General features: G+C 46.6%; 1 protein-coding gene and 1 long non-coding RNA gene across 2 annotated transcripts in view; one reads left to right on the top strand and one right to left on the bottom strand.

The window, feature by feature from the left end:
• Nucleotides 1–908: 908 nt before the first annotated feature.
• On the bottom strand, nt 909–8,494 carry LOC142924002 (uncharacterized). The gene is made up of 2 exons (XR_012941126.1): nt 7,756–8,494; nt 909–1,238 (listed from the first exon to the last, which is right to left on the bottom strand). It is a non-coding gene; the product is annotated as an uncharacterized LOC142924002 (long non-coding RNA).
• LOC116940025 (diacylglycerol kinase iota-like) overlaps nt 1,059–21,050 on the top strand; it is a 299,404-nt gene continuing 279,412 nt past the window's right edge. The window contains exon 1 of the mRNA XM_032949255.2: nt 1,059–1,276. Within this exon, the coding sequence (XP_032805146.1) occupies nt 1,059–1,276 (218 nt within the window). The remainder of the gene's footprint in view (nt 1,277–21,050) is intronic.

Raw genomic sequence — 21,050 nt, 5'->3', positions numbered from 1 at the left:
CATACAATGCAACCGGTATTGGCCAATCGCCCCGATGCTGAGATATTTACCTGCGGCCTACTTAAATTGGGTTGGCCGCAGCAATGGCCCCCTGCTGCGATATATTGGCAGCAACCTCTCGAAAAAGTGTCTTGAGACTCAGCGAGGCTCTGCTGGGTTAAAAAACAAATTCGAATTTCCATAGCGCCTAGAAACCAAGAGCACCCCCAAACTAAATAGCACAATAGCATCTCCCAGCTCACACTACTTTCTACCCAACATCTCGCGCGCTCGACACATTACTAACTACCCACCCACTGGCACCCACAGCGCAAAATGACCCCCCCCCAACCGCACCCCCCCCCCACCACCGCGCCCCCAACACCCACACCCCCCTACCCTGTCCAGCACCCCGCCCAACAGAAGCCAATAGCAGCCCCCAAACAAACAACGGCAACCCCCCCTCCCCCCGCGGAGTCCATCGCTCTATCCCGCACGCGACACCACCAGACGCGACGCATATCGCACCAAACCGCTCCGGTTGCATTCACCAGGACCGCCCCCCAAGCCGTACCCCCCCACCCCGCGCCGCCAGTTCCGTGCAGGAGGTGTGGACGCTCGGGCCCTGTTGGCTGCTCAGTGCCTCGGGGCGGCGCGCGCACTCACGCGCGCGCTCACCAGCGAGGGGTGCCTCCTCTGACTCGCACCGCCCCACGCGCCTGATCCGCTTTCATTCCGTCCGCTCGGCATCTCGCTCACACTGCAGCATCAGCGGCGGCGGTCGAGCGGCACCGCCTAGCTTGCTTATAGCACGGCAGTGGGATCGGGAACAGCCCACTTTGATCGGTTGAGAGAGTGAGAGCGAGCGAGCGTGTGTGTGTGTCAGCGAGTTCGGGGGAACAGAGAGAGCGAGCGAGAGACGCGCGTGGTGTCAACAGCCAGTGGTTTATTTGTATTAATAAAAGACAGCATCCTTTGCGAACGTGGTAGATCCCTTTACACACAGACACACACACACAGACACACACAGAGACACACACCACACACACAGACAGACGCGCAGCAGCAAAGACGTCGGAATGGCTGAAGCTGCGCCAAAGAGCGGAGGAGAAGAGCGAGGCGAGATGGCGTGGCGCGCCACCGACGTCCCAACGCGGACCGGTCGCTCCTCTGCGTGGATCTCGCAGGGAGGACTGGAGGACGTGCCGGAGGGTCGACCGCTGGAGGAGACCGCGTGCGTCCACCAATTCGTGGGTGACCTGCCGGACATCACCATCAAGAAGCAAATGTCCTATCGGTGAGGCGGTTTAGAGTTCAAGTGCTGGCTGTGAGTGGAACCTCTGGTGAGGGGGGGACTGATGTTTTACGGGGGTTGGTGGGTGGAGGGAGCTGCTCTCATTGTCAGAGCTGAAGGGCCCGGAACTCTGCGTTGCAGGTGAGTTTACTTGGGGCAGGTGCAGTAGCAGCAGCAGCATCAGGTGCAGTAACAGCAGCAGCATCAGGTGCAGTAGCAGCAGCAGCAGCATCATCAGGTGCAGTAGCAGCAGCAGGTGCGTTGATTGGAGCCACCTCGTGTCCCACTCGGGAGATGGGTGTGGCGATTGCTTTGCGTGACCCGCACTCGTAAGCGCTAAGGGCAGTAGCTTAGTAACTACATTACACTGTGTAACACATTTTTTAAATATTTTTTTGTTCCTGGGTAGTAAGTGTTATTTCCTAATTGCTTATGCCTCAAAAGTACAGAAAATGGCTATTATTCCCCACAAACTTTGCGTTTGTAACCTGGACAGTGATGTTTAGAAATTTAACTATTTTCCAGAACATTCCAGATAGATTCAGTGCTGAGTAAACTTGGAGTAACTTCTAGAACATTCTAGAACGTTCCAGTAATGTAAATAGTAGTATAAATACAGGGGCCTTAAGTTCCAGCTGCCTAAGTGGATACATATCTGCATTTTTCTGAGATGGCATCAAGAGGCTGCAAGCATCTGGCGGATGCATTTTGCTTGTCTGCGGCCAATTTATCAAGACAAGAGCAAAAAGTACTCTGTGAAAGCATCTGCGAAGATGTGTGAGGCCTACAAGGCATATTTCAGCATGCCTGTCGGGGATCAAGACAAACCCTGGGCACCTCATTTCACCTGCGAGCAATGCAGAAAAACTTTGAAAGGTAAAATGGACAATTATTGCTAGGAATTTTATGTTATAAAAAAATTAAAATTGCAAAAGTTATAAATTTTAAAATGTTTTACAATGGTCAATGTTATTGAAAATATATATCATATATGAAAAATGTTGCGAGAATCTCTTACACATTAGTCATGGGTGAAATAAATGTATTTTTGTAGGATGGTACAGAGGGGAAAAGAGAGCCATGAAGTTTGCTATCCCAATAATTTGTCGGGAACCCACTGACCACTCAAGCAACTGCTACTTCAGCATGGTGGACCCTTCCAAACGTCAGACTGGCAAGAATGCACCTGCTATCACGTATCCGGACCTTCCTTCATCCATCGCCCCGGTGCCACACTGCCATGAGCTCCCCGTACCCACTCCTCCAGAGAGAGAGCAGCCGTCTTTAGAAGAGAGCAGCAAGTCAGAGAGCGAGGAAGACATTGTATATCCAGATGACAATTTCAGAGGTGGAGTTGAGGAGAGAAACCCATACTACCCCAACCAAAAATACCTCAACGACTTGATCAGAGATATTGGTCCCAACAAGTCCAATACCGAGCTTTTGACGTATAGGCTCAAGCAGTGAAACTTGTTTGATGAAAGTTTGCAAGTCGCAGATCAGAGGAAGCGTCACCAACTTTTCTGTAGCTTCTTCACCCGCCAAGATGGGCTCTGCTTCTGCCACAATGTGACCAGTCTGTTCGAGGCAATCGGAATTGCCTGTAACCAGAATGAGTGGCGCCTCTTCATTGACAGCTCATCCAGGAGCCTCAAAGCCATACTGCTCCATAATGGTAACAAGTACCCATCTCTTCCCCTGGTCTAACTCGGTGCACCTCAAAGAGGATTACAACAGCATCAAGACCTTGCTGGACGCCTTGAAGTATGATGAGTACGGCTGAGAGGTCATCGGAGACTTCAAAATGGTGGCATTTCTGATGGGTCTTCAAGGCCGTTTTACCAAGTTTCCCTGCTATATTAGCCTTTGGGACAGCAGGGACACCAAGGCGCACTACCACAGGCGGGACTTGCCACAGCGGAGCGAGTTCTCCGTGGGGAGGAACAACGTCAAGCGGGAGCCACTGGTGGACCCCCGGAAGGTGCTGATGCCACCACTGCACATCAAATTGGGCCTTATGAAACAATTTGTCAGAGCCGTAGATATGGAGTCGGCATCCTTCAAGTACCTTCAAGACTCCTTCCCTAAGCTGTCTGAGGCAAAGGTCAAAGCCTGTGTCTTCGTTGGACCACAGATAAAGAAGATCCTGGAGTGCAATGAATTCCCCAAGAAGCTCACTAGTAAGGAAACAGCGGCTTGGGACAGCTTTGCCGCAGTTGTTCGTGGCTTCCTAGGCAATCACAAGATGGAAAACTTTGTGGAGCTGTTTGAGACTCCGGTGAAGATCTTGATAAATTCAAGGAGCACATGGGAGCGTACTCGGAGGAGCAAGGCGAGCGCTTCCACCAGGATATACTGGACTTTGAACGCTGTTACCAAGGACAGTATAACAAGAACATGATGGAAGACTACATTTGGGGGCTGATTCGTGAAAGTTATTTACAGTATAATCGTAAATCTCGATAAACGAATCATTTCTAAATCTTATGTTGTCATTTTTGTATTACTTTAGCATAAACACATGTAAATTTTTATTCATATGTTGTTTTATCTGACTTTATGTGAACGTAAATACACAAATTCGCTGGTTTACTCCTTGAAAATATGTAAATTTCAAAAAATCACTGTCCTGGTCACAAAAGCAAATTTGTGGGGAATAAAAGCCATTTTCTATACTTTTTAGGCATAAGCAATTACAAAATAACACTTACTACCCAGGAACAAAAATTGTGTTGCATAGTGAATTATCAGTGGTGTAGTGACTACATTATCAGTGGTGTAGTAACTACATTATCAGTGGCGTAGTAATGATATTATCAGTGGCGTAGTGACTACATTATCAGTGGTGTAGTAACTACATTATCAGTGGCGTAGTAACGATATTATCAGTGGCGTAGTAACTACATTATCAGTGGCGTAGTAACGATATTATCAGTGGCGTAGTAACTACATTATCAGTGGCGTAGTAACTACATTATAAGTGGCGTAGTAACTACATTATCAGTGGCGTCATAACGACATTATCAGTGGCCTAGTAACTACATTATAAGTGGCGTAGTAATGATATTATCAGTGGCATAGTGACTACATTATCAGTGGCGTAGTAATGATATTATCAGTGGCGTAGTAACTACATTATCAGTGGCGTAGTAACTACATTATCAGTGGCGTAGTAACGATATTATCAGTGGCGTAGTAACTACATTATCAGTGGCGTAGTGACTACATTATAAGTGGTGTAGTAATGATATTATCAGTGGCGTAGTAACTACATTACCAGTGGTGTAGTAACTACATTTTCAGTGGCGTAGTAGCTACATTATCAGTGACGTAGTGACTACATTATCAGTGGCGTAGTAACTACATTATCAGTGGCGTAGTAGCTACATTATCAGTGACGTAGTGACTACGTTATCAGTGGCGTAGTAACTACATTATCAGTGGCGTAGTGACTACATTATCAGTGGCGTAGTAACTACATTATCAGTGGCGTAGTAACTACATTATCAGTGGCGTAGTAACGACGTTATCAGCTTTGATATTTTTGTTCTATGCCACTGTTGTTGAAAGGGGGGGGGGGGGGGGGGATGCCCAACCCGTAGCTTTGGCCACCAGGGAGAGGGGGGGGGGGGGCCAAGACACTCCCTGCCAGCCCCACTTGAGCTACGCAACTGGCTCGGGGAATTGCAATGACATGAAGGATAGAATCGACGACGATGATGATGATGATGCCAAAAGCAATGTTTCAAATTTACCCAGGAAAGCCTCGCCGAGGAGGCCTTACAACACCCTCAAAATTGCCCTGCCGGATTGGGATCTTTGGCCAACGTCGTCAATTCCCCGTTCTCCCTTACGAGAGAGGAAACGGGAGTTAGCCGGAGAAAACCCCGCTTAGCACGCGGCGGGGTAGCACGCTGGACGCTCCGCGAAGTTAGATTTGACAGTCAATTGCGAGCCTGTCATCGTTAAGCCTCATCGTCTTAACATCGAGAGATATGAGCGCACAGTGTGCAAGATGCCGTTCAGCATGCACGGTGCTGCAGGTGAATTAACCGCAGCGGTGCGGGTCTGAGGACCGCATTCGTGATACGGCAAGCTCGCACGAACAGATGCGAAGGTTGACGAGGCATTTGTATTTATATTCTTAGCTCTTTCGGTAAAGTCACGTTGAAGGGAAACAATAAAATAATAAAATATATATAAAAACAATAAAAATTCTCACGACGTTTCGACCATAACACAAACGGTCGTCATCAGGTGTGTCAGTTTGCATAAATGTATTTATTTTTAAACGGTGTATTTATTTATTTATAAAAAAAAACGTCAGCGCCACGCGCAGCGATTTGACAGTTTATTTAGAAGGACGAGTCCATCTATGTTCTGAAAAGAGGAGGGGGGAGACGAAAAATTAATGTATGCTGTCTGAAAGCCACTGTAAGCATGAACAATCAATTAAGACCTGAAATGGTTTATCAAATCTTTCCAATGATTGCTAAGCCAGAATCCATCTTCTCGGTTGAAATTGTCTCTGTGCTTGTATATGTGGATAGCCTCATGAACGAATCTCTCATGGTAGCCAGATGGCTTGCAAAGAACCTCTGTCTTGGAAAAGTCAATGTCATGTGAGCCTACTGAATTATAACAATGATCTGCCATGGCCGAGGTGTTGGTCCTACCGTGTTTAAGGTCTGCTTTGTGTTCACGAATGCGGTCCGAGACATGGCGTTTGGTTTCTCCAATGTAACTACTACCACAGAATTTTGATTTAAAGCTTTCGTGACTGCAGTAATTCATATTCTTAGTTTTTTCGGTAAAGTCACGTTGACTTTACCGAAAAAACTAAGAATACTACCACAGAGGCAACTTAGTTTGTAGACACCAGGGTACTGTATGTCCGGAATCACATCTTTTACAGACGGAACCAGATCACGGATTTTATGTAATGTGTTGAAACGGACCTGGATCTTGTGTTTATTCAAGATTTTGGAGATCTTTTTTGTGATCCCCGCAATGTAGGGTAAAGTGATGGTTTTGAAAGGCTCCTCAAGAGGGTCCTTCTTCATGGTTTGAGTGATAGCTTTGCGGATTGTATAATCGGAGTAACCATTAGCCTTAAGAGCTTGGTGTACGTGCTTGAGTTCACTGCCTATGTGTTCCTGGTCGGAAATGCATTGGGCTCTATGATAGAGTCTTGATGAGAGAATTCTTCTGTGATGGATGGTGGTGGGAATCCGGTTTCAGATAAGCACCCGTATGGGTAGCTTTCCTGTAGACAGAGTGGCTCATTGAACCATCAGGTCTCTTTTTAATTAGGACGTCCAAAAAAAGGTAGCTTGCCATCTTTTTCGACTTCCATGGTAAATCTGATGGCTGGGTGTATGGAATTGATGTGGTCGAAGAATTGGTCTAGAGCAGGCCGGCCATGTGGCCAGATGACAAAAGTGTCATCCACGTACCTCTTCCATAAGGTTGGGCGCAGAGTGGCAGTCTGGATAGCGTCAGTCTCAAATTTCTCCATGAAAATGTTAGCTATAACCGGAGATAGGGGGGAGCCCATTGGGGTGCCCTCAGTTTGTTTGTAGAAAGTTCCATTCCAAGTGAAGTATGTATTGGTTAAACAGTGTCTCACCAGGGGGGTACCTCAGTGTTTAGTCCTTGATGAACCAAGTCTTCAATGATTGCGATGGTGTCAGGTACAGGAACCTTGGTAAATAAGGAAATTACATCAAAACTGACAAGCAGGTCGTCTGGGGACAGGGAAATACCCTTGATTGTCGATACCAGGTGAGTAGAATTTTGTACCGCAGAGGTGTTTTTTCCAGTGAAAGGACGCAGGCATTTGTGTTTTAGACTTGTGCGTGTAGAGGTTGTTGGATGACAAAGATTGGCTTTTAAAGCTGCGCGTCTGAGTCACCTGTTGTGATCTAATTCGAAGTGAAAACACAAAGCCATGAACACCATTGTTTGCTGTTGTAACGGAATCGTCTCCCTGTTTTTGAAGCTCACCGCTGGATGAGCACGCGCCCACGTTTAGCAGATAACGGCGATGGGAGGGTTATCTTTTGGCCATACTTCGCCACGCTGGTGAGTGCGCCTGATCGCAGAATGCGTTGCTCGGGGATTACCGACGGAGTTCAGCTGCACTGCACCTCAAAATCTCACGGCACCGACCGCACCTATCTGTTGTTCATCCATCACGCCCGGTCACCCATCGAAAGACTCCTGCAGGCTCTTACCCCCCCCCCACGCCCCCCCCCCCCCGTGCAGTCTCCAGAGTCGTGGGCGCAATTAGGGCGCATTCCGGGGGGGGGGGGGGGTGAGTTGGTCAGATGGTTTTCATCGCGAGTTGTGCGATCCAGAGAAGAATGAGCTGCGGGAAATGCATCGCCCCACTTCAAGCGGACCCTCGCAAGAAACCACGGCGCGATCAACAGTAGTTGGAGTGGTGAAACAACAACAAATCAATGCATTCGCTTCGATACCGGCTCGTAACTTGACTGTCATCATCATCGTCATCTTCATCGCCTTCTTCCGTGGTGCTCTTCCTCCAGACTTTGGCAATCGAGACGGGTCCGTCCTCTGCGTGACCGCCCTTGCCTCTCGGTGCGTGCAAAGACAAAGATCCCCGTGTAGCCTGTAACAGACCGTAGGGGCAAGTGCTGTTAGCGAGCAGCTATGAAGCCCGGCACAGCACACAAGGGGTGGGTGGCCAGCACCACGCCCGAACGCCTTTGTCCCCCCAGTGGCGATGTTTACACACCGCACCAGGTACTGATTTCAGGCTGAGTCGACCTAGGGGAGGCCCAGGACCCGTTCAGATAATCGTCACCGGTGTTGGCCGTGAGCGGGAATCGAACTCGGGTGGCCGGGTTCGTAGCGCAGCGTAGCGCTAACCGCTACACCAGCGCTCCCCACTCGATGCACGCGCGCACACCGCGGCGTCAGCTAAATGCCCCTTGCTCCACAGCAGAAATTACGTGCCCGTGTGTAATTATGTGCACAGGCGATCGCCGTGATCGCCTACCGGCCCAGTGTACAGTAAAACGGGGTCAGTGCCCCCCCCCCCCCCCCGAGGCCAATTAGGTTGGCTCATTTTTGAAGTGTGCCGCTTGCTGTGAAGTGGATTCCCGACCATGGCTGCGACGGATATCGGTTGAGAGGGGCCTCTCCCGATTTCTCAAGTCGCCCATTCCTCTTCCGAGTGTCCTCGATCACTCGACTCATCGGATGACACGAACGTAATTGGGGGGGGGGAGGGTGGGGGGAGTGTTTCTCACCTCCGTTTTCCACGTGTGCCCCGCCAATTAAACTTTCCGTTCAGTGTGTGTCGCTGGACGGGAGGTGTGATAGGGGGCCGGGGGCTCGGCAGGGATAAACCCGCCGTGTATCTAAAGGCCATGGAGTTAAATCCATACATTGACAATGACCCACCGGACTGCTCTGTCATAATACAGGTGTTTTGGGATAGATTGCGTAAATATATAAATGTGTCGTTAAACCCGCCACCACCCGACACGGCCAACAAGTAAGGTTTGTCACGTAAACAGAACGTGCCAATGCGTTACTAGTACAACGCACTGGTGTGTTGGAAAGCAAAGCCACAACATTTACAATCTGAGTATGACGTTTCGCCAGTAATTATTACAACTAGCTTCACCAGGCGACAGCCAGGTTTAACGACACATTTGACATACGCGATCTAACCCGAAAAAACCTGTATTATGGATGATATTGGTCGCGAAAGCCTACCACATGTTAAACTGACTGCTCTTCATTTATCCAGTCTAACAATATCGTGCAAAATCAATCGCTGTCCTCGTGTGATTAGCCAAAGACATGACCAACGATGAACATTGAGCCGGCAATTAGTTAAAAGAAAGACGGCGAATTCAATATTGGGGTCATTTGTGCCTCCCTAAGTGACGCGCCTTACTCAACGAAGCGCATCGTGCAGCCCGGTAATTTATCTTCGCGTGGTCGGGGAGTATTTCGCTAAGTTCTGTTTTTTTGTTGGTGTTGTTGTTGTTGCCAAATTATTATTTTTAACCAATTCTGCAACGCATCTCTGCCGCTGATGATACGTCGTCATGCATCTGCTCTTTGCAGCGCCTTCAGCTTCTAGCCGGCGGGATCAATTTAGTCAATCATCTTGCAGCGTGACCACGCCGCTCTGCATCGGCGTATTCATCGCGCGCGAAAATAAAATAAAAAAATAAACAACCTCGACGACTTTGGTATCACCCAGTGCAGCTCGGACAGCTTCGCCAACTTTCGAATGTCACCAGTGGGGGATTTCAGCACGGCCTGGCCCCGGGATCTGCTGTTAGCTGCTGTGCCCATTGTTGCCCGAAGGTTTATCTCCTCGCCAGCGCCTGTTGAATACGGCGGCAGCAGCAGCAGCTGTTGTTGTTGTTGGTTAAAGGTGACAGAGTGGGGGTAGCTGTGACTTATTGGTGTGGGTGGGGGGTTATTTTACCGTTGCCCGTGGACGTGAGGCCTCACAAAAGGTCTGGCTGGTGTCCTTGCTTTTGTGTCTCGCTCTCTCTCTCTGTTGATAAATAAATACAAATAACGCGGTCCAATTTCTCTTCTGGAATACATAGAGCAGGGAGATTGACAAAGGGTTCGCAATTTAATGTTTATTGTTATGTAAACCCGTTCAAGAGCGGTAACCGTTGAAATGTGACTTTTTTATGGCGCATTCTTTAAAAGGTATTGAATTGGCTGCAGCATTTCCATATCACCTAATTCAAATATCATACTGTACTCTTTGGTTCTTTCTGTAAAGTCACGTAGTTAGAAATAAATTAAAATAAAACAAATCACGACATTTCGATTGCAACACAAGCAATCATCATCAGGTGGGGATTGCTTGTGTTGCAATCGAAACGTCGTGATTTGTTTTATTTTAATGTATTTCTACCTACGTGACTTTACTGAAAGAACCAAAGAGTATGGATTCCTGCAGTCACGAAAGCTTCAAATCAAGCATGCTGTACTTACAAGAACTACATTTTAATTTTTAAAAAGCAACAACAGCTATGGGAAGGTGGGCCTTGTTGAGTGTCACCCCCTAGTATGCATGGGTTCTCTCTCTATCCGTAGTCTGGTTAACAATCACATGGCAAGCACGCGCTCATGGAATGGGCAAAACAAGCCTGGAGAGATCCTGGAGAGATCCTGGAGATTCGGGCTCTTCTGCTAAACAATTGGAAAGTACCTCCCGACTCATATGAGCAAATGGGGTCGTTTTCATTGGTGGCACCGAGTCAGCGGTGAACATTCCACATTCCCATGACAGTTATCCATACATACATAGGACGGCCACTGTTATAATGTAACGTATGGCATGGGAATATGTAAATTCAGTTATTACTTTCATTATTGTTTCAGTTAAACCAAATTGGACTTTATGGGCAACTTCCAACAAACAGATGCCACCTGTGGCCGATTTAATGATCGGTCAGAGGTGGCTGGAAGTGGCTGGGTGGCCCAGGGGTCAGAGCACTGAACCAGCATGACTGAGACGCTGGGTTCTCACGTGCAGCGAGTCGATGGGCTCAGCCTGGTCACCGTTGATCGCAAATATATTTTTTATGTTCACTTGGTTCAGCTCTGAGAATTACACAAATAAAAGTGCAGTTTCGGTGCCATGCGATGGACATGTTTGAAACAGGCCGTGTGGGGAAATTTCAGAGCCCCCTCGTGTGGGTTAGGGGCCATCCATTTAGTATGTACGCATGGAGGAGGGAGGGGGTTAACCTAACTGCGTACACCTGCGTATGGAGTGTCTACTGGCAATGTGCGTACGCGTAAGAAACGGGGGGGGGGGGGGTGAAGCCTCGACAATAATTTGTCTACATTGGCCTTCAAATTAGTTAGATATCTGTCTGCTTAAAAACGTTAATATTATTCATCCTTGATCGTTTCTGCGTGGATTAAATATCGGCCGTTCTATAGGATTCTGAGGGGGCGGGGGGGGGTGCGTCAAGAGTACGTACGCAGGTGGGGGGGGGGGGTGTAAGAAGTACACGTGCGTACAGGGAGGGGGAGAGGGGTCAAGTTTTGACAGATTTTTGCGTCCGTACTAAATGGATGGCCCCTAAGAGGTCAACAGACAAGATCTCAGAAGCGGTTCTGAAATATCTCCTTCCACGGCCCATTCTCTAGCATGGGATAACGCATTGCTGTGCGAGGGTTCAGAATGCCAATTGTGTTCTTGGCTCTTTCGGTAAAGTCACGTAGAAGGGAAACAATAAAATCTATTTTTATATTTAATAATAAAAATATATTTTTATATTTGTTATTTTCTTGTTTCCCTTCTACGTGACTTTACCGAAAAATAAGAAAAATATATTTTTATATTTAATAATAAAAAGATATTTTTTGTTAAAATATATTTTTTCTTTTTATTATTTTATTATTTTTATATTTAATAATACAAATATATTGTTAAAATATAGTTATATTTTTATTATTTTATTGATTCCCTTCTACGTGACTTTACCGAAAGAACCAAGAATATGAATCACTGCAGTCACGAAAGCTTTAAATAAAAAAATGCCAATTGTGTTTGTCTCAATCGGAATAAAATTGGGAATAAGACAAAAATAAATATGTTTTAAAAAATGAGGCACAGGACAGCTGAGCCCTTTATCCTGTCTCCAAGCGACACGAGTGTTGCCCTAGTGGCATTTAATGGTCACGGCACTGCATAACCTCCGAGACACCGCCCTACGGATCCTATGGTACGATTCAACGCCGCTTTTTTTTTAAATGATGTGTTGATGTAAAGGCACCCACGCATGGAGTGCTTCGGCACTTTATGGTCCCTCGTTGTCACAGCACTTAATGAAACCACTCCGAGGCATCTGTTCTCGCTCGGGAGGATGCGGCTGGCTCTGCTGGGGGAAGCGCACAGCGGCACGGCCCAGGATTAAAACGATCACCTCCTGAGAACAAAGTTCCTCCTTCGGAATTCCTGTCCCGGGCACAGTGCTTCATCAATTGCCTTCTGCAAATGACAGCACGGAGCTCGCACGGATGCCACACAGAAGTGTAAGACTTCGCGTGCATTGATGGTGTGGACCGGTGGTGGCTTGCGGCTCTCAGCATCAGCAGGCTGCGAAACTCCACTCCGTGTTTTCCCATTGTCAGGTGGAACGTGCAGGTGGATTCGCCGAGTCACCTTAATGCGATTGCAGTGGATTTATAATCAAGCACTGTGGCATCGTCATCGCTGCCTCTACATTCTAATGATCAATTAATCCGCCTGCACGCATCATCTGAGACTGCAAAACCCGGAGTGGAGTTTTTAGTCTTCTCAACCTGGAGCCACAAGCCACCCACGTGTGTGGCTCTGCCTTCGAAATTAAGTAATGCCACCTTGTGCCGCACAGGGACAGCTGCCACTGCACCCTGGCTAGACTGCAGCAAAGAATAGTAATGTTTGAGATGTGATGTTAAGGCACTTGGAGATGCCGAGGCATTTAAAATCCGGACCCTTGTTTGCACTGCGCTTGTTTTCCACGAAGCAGTGGTATGGGGCCTCTGCATCGTAGCTATCGTGAAGTCCGTCTTGAAAACTCACCTCCAACACGTTTGGTCCAACGCCCCAAATTCGGTTGAGGATTTGCTTGCGTGATATTTGGTTTGATATATTTTTTATATTATCTTTTTTATATTAGATTTTAGATATTTTTGTTAGGTAATATTTATTAATATTATATTTTTTAGTATAATATTTTTTCTATTCTATTTTTTATATTTTTTAATATTATTTTTTATATATTTTTTATATATATTGGACATCATATTTTTCGATATTATATTTTGATGTAATATTTTTTTATATTATATAATATTTGGGATGTTATTTTTTTGCTTGCTTCAGCCGAAACAGGGCTTGACATTTAACCCGAAGCCTGTGTGTGTCTGTGACTCGAATTTATTTTCTGCACCCGGCACACCACGTCCGTGATGGCTCTGGCTACTAATCATGCGACGCATAATCGCCGGTCTACGAGTGAGCCTGAAAAAAACACCCTGTTCAGTGAAACATTTCGCCCAGCGTATCTACGAACGACACACAGACAATGCAACAGGCCCTCCAAAGCGCGAGTGTGCTACAGCCTGCGGCCCCTCAGTATTTGCAAACATTTCGATTCCATTGCAAGAATCCCAAGAATAGCTTTAGCCAACAGCTGCCCCGTGACTCCCAGCTGAGCCAAGCTGGGGGGAGCCCTTTGCTGTCAACAAAGAGACAGTGACTGCGAAAAGATGTTGCAAATGCGTAGCTTTTTGTTGAATTGATTTTCCACGTGAGTGGGTGTGTGCTTGTAATTGCACTTTTCGCTTATAATTTGCACGTGTACATCAAATGCATAGTGGGAAGTAGTCATTGCTGTGCAATTGCTGTGCAATGACTGCGCGACTGGATGAAGAACAGGGTTTTGTCTTGATTGGTATCGGGTTACGTCGAGTTTGTTATGTATGTATGTTGAACTTCTTTCGCACTTATCCGAAGCCAACAGTCTTAAGGAGGGCGAGCGGCCTTGAGCGAGACCCGTCGATGAGATGGGACCATGGCCGTGGGGCGAGACTGGTGACGGAAAAGCAGCCAAAGGGGTGGAGAGAGGATTACCACTTAGGAGACGGAGTGATGAGAAGGTGCGGGATGGAGTGTGGCACCGGGCGACTTTGAGAGATAGCGATGATCGTAGTCGGGGGTGGGGGGGAGGGGTAATGCATTCATCCAGCAGTGGATAGAAACACGGCTGCTATCAAGTACGACGATGATGATGATGATGTTGGATTATTTTGCATTTTTTCTGGTAATCAATTCGTTTCATTATTTGTTGCTGCTGCTTCTATAACACGAGACAGCATATATTATAGGGGAAGCGTCTCGCATTACATATTTATAGCGTGTCATTAACACGCATTCGCACAAAAAATCCATAATTCGCGTTTCGGGTTCTCGTGAACACCGCGTTCCTGCTGATAGGATCTTGACTCGCCGTTATATTATGATGTGGCGCCAACAGTTGGATGCTCCACGGACGCTCAATTCATACAAATGTCATCACAGCACAGCAGTGGATCCAGGAACAGCGTGCCCGCTCGTTGTGCCGTCTATGATTCTGCTGGATTTTTTTTTTGCAATACAGGAAAATAATGTTGGGCGTATGTTTTTTGATTTAGGGCAGAACGATCCTGACGTTTAGACGAATGGTTTGCGGATTGGTGTCGCGATTCCATTCGAAGAATCGGATCTTACTCCCCCCACACCACCACGCGCCCACACGGCCAATATTCAAGTGAATAGTAGCGCCTCCAGTGGCTGCAGGGGTTATGTAAACCCACGGAGGTAAAACACGGACAAATATGGAAGGAACGCGAACGGTTCTTCCGTGTGTGCGTGGCGACCTTTAGAAATCCATATTGCGCAGTGCAATCGACAAATCGATGCGTCGTTCCAAGCCGTAGTTTTAAACCACACGTTCGTTTTATAAGTTCTACCTTTTGATGTGCATTGGATGTGAGATTGGAGCGATTCCATACGAGTATTCGGTCCCCGATGTTTGCAACTTTGCTGCGTGGACAGTATGTGTTAGTGGCTCTAGGGGTGATATCAGCTCTTGTAATAACAATACCGTTTTTAAGCGGAGCTGGGGGGAATATTCCAACGCAATGAGACGTGTTTCACAAATAATTGTGTTAAGTCACAGCCCTGGGAAGGGAATTCGCACTACGGGGGAGCTTAACTGCCCAAGAAGATATTAAAACTGAAGAGAAATATTGCGTGACTCTGGAGTGCAGAGGGCATCTTGTGTTGATATTATTACGTAAAATAAATATGCATTTTGTGAGTATTACAGGATCTGTATCCTGCCAGTTATTGACCCAGGTATAAAAACCTTCACTGTGGGTATCAAGACTGTTCGGGAGTGTTTGGCCAATTATTTCATTGGCGAGAAATTGGCTACGTGTGGGAGGAAATTGGGGAGGCCAGCCCAACAGAAAGTCCACCACGCATTTCGGAAGTAACTCAGCACAGCCATTCCCTGGCCGCACCTCACAGCCGCACGCCGACAACACCCGGCAAGCCCGGTTCTTTACCCATCCAAGTAATGACCATATTCAACTTAGCTGCCGAGATGCTATGCGATTGTATGCATTCGGAATCATTTAAAACGAGTGAAACAAACGTATAGAGTCGGAAATTTGTTTTGGCCAATAGTTGCAGCACTTTTTTCCCGCAACATTTAACGTTATTTCCACAGTAAATCTGCCAAGGTTTCTCCCCCCCCCCCCCCCCGAAAAGTATGTTAACGTAAGGGACGATATTATTCGATTGTCACTGCTGTGACGTTGATTTCGCGTGCCGGTGACATTTCAACGCGCACGCCTCTGAGTATGTGGGTAAGGTTGCTTTGGCAGGCTCCTGAGATAAAACCACCAAATAAAATCCGAAAACCAAGAACACACACACACACTCTCGCAAGTCACCTGCCGATTCAGTAATGAAAAATGAGACGGTGTTGCGGGCTTGGTGGTGACCTGGTGACTGGTGAGTGGACCGGGTCACCACCCGGGCAGCTCAATTCGGAACATCCATCACCGTGGCTTTCCAGGGGTGACCTTGGCAGTGATGACGGAAGGTCGCCCGTTGTTTGTGTAGAAGGTACCGAGAAGTGTTTCGATTCCCCCACAATGCCTCGGGGTCCACGTTCAATTCAAGAGCCACTTTACTTGTGTGTTCGTCTTGTGTTTACCACCTGCTTGGGAGAGTTTCTGAAATGTTTGTCTCGTTCATATAGGGGTGGTTTGTTCGCTCCATTAACTTAAATGTTGACTTTGGGTAAAAGTAAAATAATCTAAAAAAACACGATTCTCGCGTGAATTATTCAATGCACGTGTCACGAGTGTTGGAATCGATTTTAATCACGACAATCAGCGTCGCGCCTCGTGAGTCCGGTTTGAGGAAGCGCCAGACTCTGCCTCGGGTGTTCAAGTCTCGGGTGACCACGTGGAGTTGGATTCAATGATAAACTGGAATTCTTTGCCAGTGGCTCTACCATCAATGCTTTCTCACGTAGACTCACACAGAGACCCATAAGACTCACACAGAGACCCGTAGACTAACTTAGAAACCCCGAGAACCTGGAATGCGCTGGTAGAGGCTTTGTCATCAGCGTTTCGTCGCATATAGACCCACAGACTCTCACAGAGAACCCATAGATTCACAGATAGACTGTCATGGAGACACACTGATAAACTGGAGCATGATGTCAGTGCCTTCCTCGTCAGTACTTCCTCCAGCAGTCGGGCGCTCGCAGCCCATGCAGTATTCCAGGAGATCTGGTCTGGTGGAGCCCAGCATTGGTGCAGGCAGCACCGATATAACTTCAGTCATCATCATCCACAATTAAATCAAAGCCATTGCTATTATCAAGCGTAATGCAATTGTTATCACATAATCAATTCGTTCGCAATCATCAACACTCATAAAATCAGTCATCATCAGTGTGCCACTTTCATAATCATAATAATTAGAAGTGTATCAATGGAAACACCACTAATTCGATCATAATAGTCATTCAGTCATCATCAATTTAGTTAATCATCATCACCACCATCATAAAAGTACGCTGCCTTCGCGTTTCCAATCAACGAGTTCACACCTGCGCACGTAATAACTTGAATATGGAAAACCTGGGCGGAGTTTCTAACTGGATCCAGGAGCAGCCACTCCAGCTGCTGCCAAAGCCGCGCATCTTATTTTTTTATTGTGTTTTTAACCAGGTAAGGCCCACTAAGCTACATAGCTCTTTCTCAGAAGCGACCTGGCCACACATGATAGCTCAGCGAAGTGGCTTATCGTGTGGAAATGTATCGCAGCCAAATACTCTAAACGTGTGTCGATTCTAACTGTGGAGGGAAAACTGGAGGACCTGGTGAAAAATCCACGGGACCACGAGGAGAACGAGCAAACTACAAATATACAGCAGCACACGTCAGGGTGGGGATCGAACCCACAACCTCCCGTACACCAGGCGAGGTCGTTAACATATCCTAGCCACCGTGGCGCCTTCAGGTGCTTATTTATTGCAAGGTCGATTATTCTCCTTGTCCTGATAGTCTGGAACTTTCTCCCCCCCCCCTGCTATCCGTGACGTTGATTCTATACGTGGAGGGCAAAACCGGAGGACCCGGAGAAATATCCACGGGGTCACGGGGAAAGAGGCATGCACACTCTAAATATACAGCGGGCGTTAGGGGAGGGATCGAACCCACGACCTCCTGTACACCAGGCGAGGTAGTTAACATCTCAGAGCCACCGTGGCAGCGGGCGAGTTTATCCGCCTGTCTGGCGCGGCGTTCCCGGCTGCTGGAGGAGTGAAAGTGACCTCGCCATGGCTGACGACAGCGCCGGGGGGAGACGTGACGGAAAAATGTTGCGACGGCAGCGCTGATTCGGACAGTTGAACGATGCGCCAATAAACACCGGCAGGTTTAATTTTGATTTAAAGCTTTCGTGACTGCAGTAATTCGTATTCTTAGTTTTTTCGGTAAAGTCACGTTGAAGAGAAACAACAAAATAACAATATATATAAAACAATAAAAAATTCTCACGACGTTTCGACCATAACTCAAACGGTCATCATCAGGTGTGTCGGTTTGCATAAATGTATTTAAAAAACGGCATATTTATTTATTTATTTATAAAAAAAAACCGTTGGCGTCACGCGCAGCGATTGGCAGTTTGCCCAGGACTAGTCCATCTATTTTTTTTAAAAGAGGAGGGGGGAGACGAAATTTTTTATAATGTATGCTGTCTGAAAGCCACTGTAAGCGTGAACAATCAATCAAGAACTGAAATGATTTATCAAATCTTTCCAATGATTGCTAAGATAGAATCCATCTTCTCGGTTGAAATTGTCTCTGTGCTTGTATATGTGGATAGCCTCATGAACGAATCTCTCATGGAAGCCAGATGGCTTACAAAGAACCTCCGTCTTGGAAAAGTCAATGGCATGTGAGCCTACTGAATTAGAACAATGATCTGCTACGGCCGAGGTGTTGGTCCTACCGTGTTTAAGGTCTGCTTTATGTTCACGAATGCGGTCCGAGATATGGCGTTTGGTTTCTCCAATGTAACTACTACCACAGAGGCAACTTAGTTTGTAGACACCAGGGTATTGTATGTCCGGAATCACATCTTTTACAGACGGAACCAGATCACGGATTTTATGTAATGTGTTGAAACGGACCTGGATCTTGTGTTTATTCAAGATTTTGGAGATCTTTTTTGTGATCCCAGCAATGTAGGGTAAAGTGATGGTTTTGAAAGGCTCCTCAAGAGGGTTCTTCTTCATGGTTTGAGTGATAGCTTTGCGGATTGTATAGTCGGAGTAACCATTAGCCCTAAGAGCTTGGTGTACGTGCTTGAGTTCACTGCTTATGTGTTCCTGGTCGGATATGCATTGGGCTCTATGATACAGAGTCTTGATGAGAGAATTCTTCTGTGATGGATGGTGGTGGGAATCTGGTTTCAGATAAGCATCCGTATGGGTAGCTTTCCTGTAGACAGAGTGGCTCATTGAACCATCAGGTCTCTTTTTAATTAGGACATCCAAAAAAGGTATCTTGCCATCTATTTCGACTTCCATGGTAAATCTGATGGCTGGGTGTATGGAATTGATGTGGTCGAAGAATTGGTCTAGAGCAGGCCGGCCATGTGGCCAGATGACAAAAGTGTCATCCACGTACCTCTTCCATAAGGTTGGGCGCAGAGTGGCAGTCTGGATGGCGTCAGTCTCAAATTTCTCCATGAAAATGTTAGCTATAACTGGAGAAAGGGGGGAGCCCATTGGGGTGCCCTCAGTTTGTTTGTAGAAAGTTCCATTCCAAGTGAAGTATGTATTGGTTAAACAGTGTCTCACCAGGGGGGGTACCTCAGTGTTTAGTCCTTGATGAACCAAGTCTTCAATGATTGCAATGGTGTCAGGTACAGGAACCTTGGTGAATAAGGAAACTACATCAAAACTGACAAGCACAGAGACAATTTCAACCGAGAAGATGGATTCTATCTTAGCAATCATTGGAAAGATTTGATAAATCATTTCAGTTCTTGATTGATTGTTCACGCTTACAGTGGCTTTCAGACAGCATACATTATAAAAAATTTCGTCTCCCCCCTCCTCTTTTCAAAAAAAAAATAGATGGACTAGTCCTGGGCAAACTGCCAATCGCTGCGCGTGACGCCAACGTTTTTTTTATAAATAAATAAATGTGCCGTTTCAAAAATAAATGTATGCAAACCGACACACCTGATGATGACCGTTTGAGTTATGGTCGAAACGTCGTGAGAATTTTTTTATTGTTTTATATATATATTTTGTTATTTTGTTGTTTCTCTTCAACGTGACTTTACCGAAAAAACTAAGAATACCGGCAGGTTAATTTACACTTTAGTGTTCCGGAAATAAATATTCGTAAAACGCGGGAAATAAGGCTAGAGAGAGAGCGAGTGTGTTCATTTGCATCTCTTTTAAGGTCCACTGTCACATCAGAGAGTTCCCCTCCACCCCCCACCCGCACAAAAAAATTATCAATTTGCATCGATGTTGAAAATGTAAATGTTTCTTAAACTGTTTTTTTTTTAACATGCGGATGAGATTTTTTTTAGACAACGCGAAATTGTGGGTGCCGCGGTGGCGAGATGTTAACTACCTCGCCTGATATGCAGGAGGTCGTGAGTTCAATCTCGACCCTGACGCCTGCTGTATATTTAGAGTGTGCATGTCTCTTTCCCCGTGGCCTCGTGGATTTTTCTCCGAGTCCTCCGGTTTGTCCCTCCACGTTTAGAATCAACGTCACTACGCGTTTAGAGTATTTGGCTGCTGTTTATTTCCACGCGATAAACCACTTGGTGGTCAGCTCACTTCTGAGAAAGAGCAGCGGGCCTTACCTGGTAAACTAAAACAAAAACATTGTAAAATTTAATATTTAATCGCGGAATTGTGAGATGGTAGTGGCTTGGTGGAGGCATTAATCCAGCAGTGGATTTTTCATCTTTCGAATGGCATATTTGGGGTATTGCAACAGATTATAAATTGATGTCATGTAGTGGATTGACCTTGACTGATGGTGACGATGATGGTGGTGATGCATAATGGGATTGCCTCTGACCAAATAACCCATAATGCATCTGGATCTCATCAGATCTCAGACACTAAGCAGGCCTTGATAGTGCTTGGATGGGCGACTACATCCATAAAACAGGTGCTATAGGCTGCTGCGAGGATACGTTGTAAGCGCCAGAACAATGTGCAGCAACGTCTATTGTTGTACTGTACGATACTCCCACGTCTATGCTCTACACCTTCCTCGACCCGCACTGATCAGCGTGGTGAAGTTGCTATTGTTGTTGTCATCAGTTACGACTTCCAAATGCTGGGCAAAGTGGTCCCACATTTCCATCAATTCCTTCCTTTCGTCAGTTGCTCCTGTCCAATAAACGACCTCTCAACTCTGTGATTTAGTCTCGCTGCTGCCGTCTCTCCCTCTCTCTCTCTGGCTTCCGCTGTTTCTCATGCGTCCTAAGTCTCCACTCCCTAGTCAATGTTGTCCGTGTCTCGTCATTCGTTTCCCCCCACCTGACGTGTCCCTGCATTGTGAAGTATGTTCAAATACCCCCCCCCCCAATCCCCCACCACATCCCGCATCAGACTGTTGGGGCAAGTGCTGTTAGCGAGCACCTTTGAACTCG

This window comes from Petromyzon marinus, chromosome 7 (assembly GCF_048934315.1).
Source record: "Petromyzon marinus isolate PM22_M1 ecotype Great Lakes invasive population chromosome 7, UKy_Petmar_22M1.pri1.0, whole genome shotgun sequence".
Classification (NCBI taxonomy): domain Eukaryota; kingdom Metazoa; phylum Chordata; class Hyperoartia; order Petromyzontiformes; family Petromyzontidae; genus Petromyzon; species Petromyzon marinus.
Note: the sequence above shows the minus strand (reverse complement) of the source record. Positions and strands in the feature narration are given on the sequence as shown.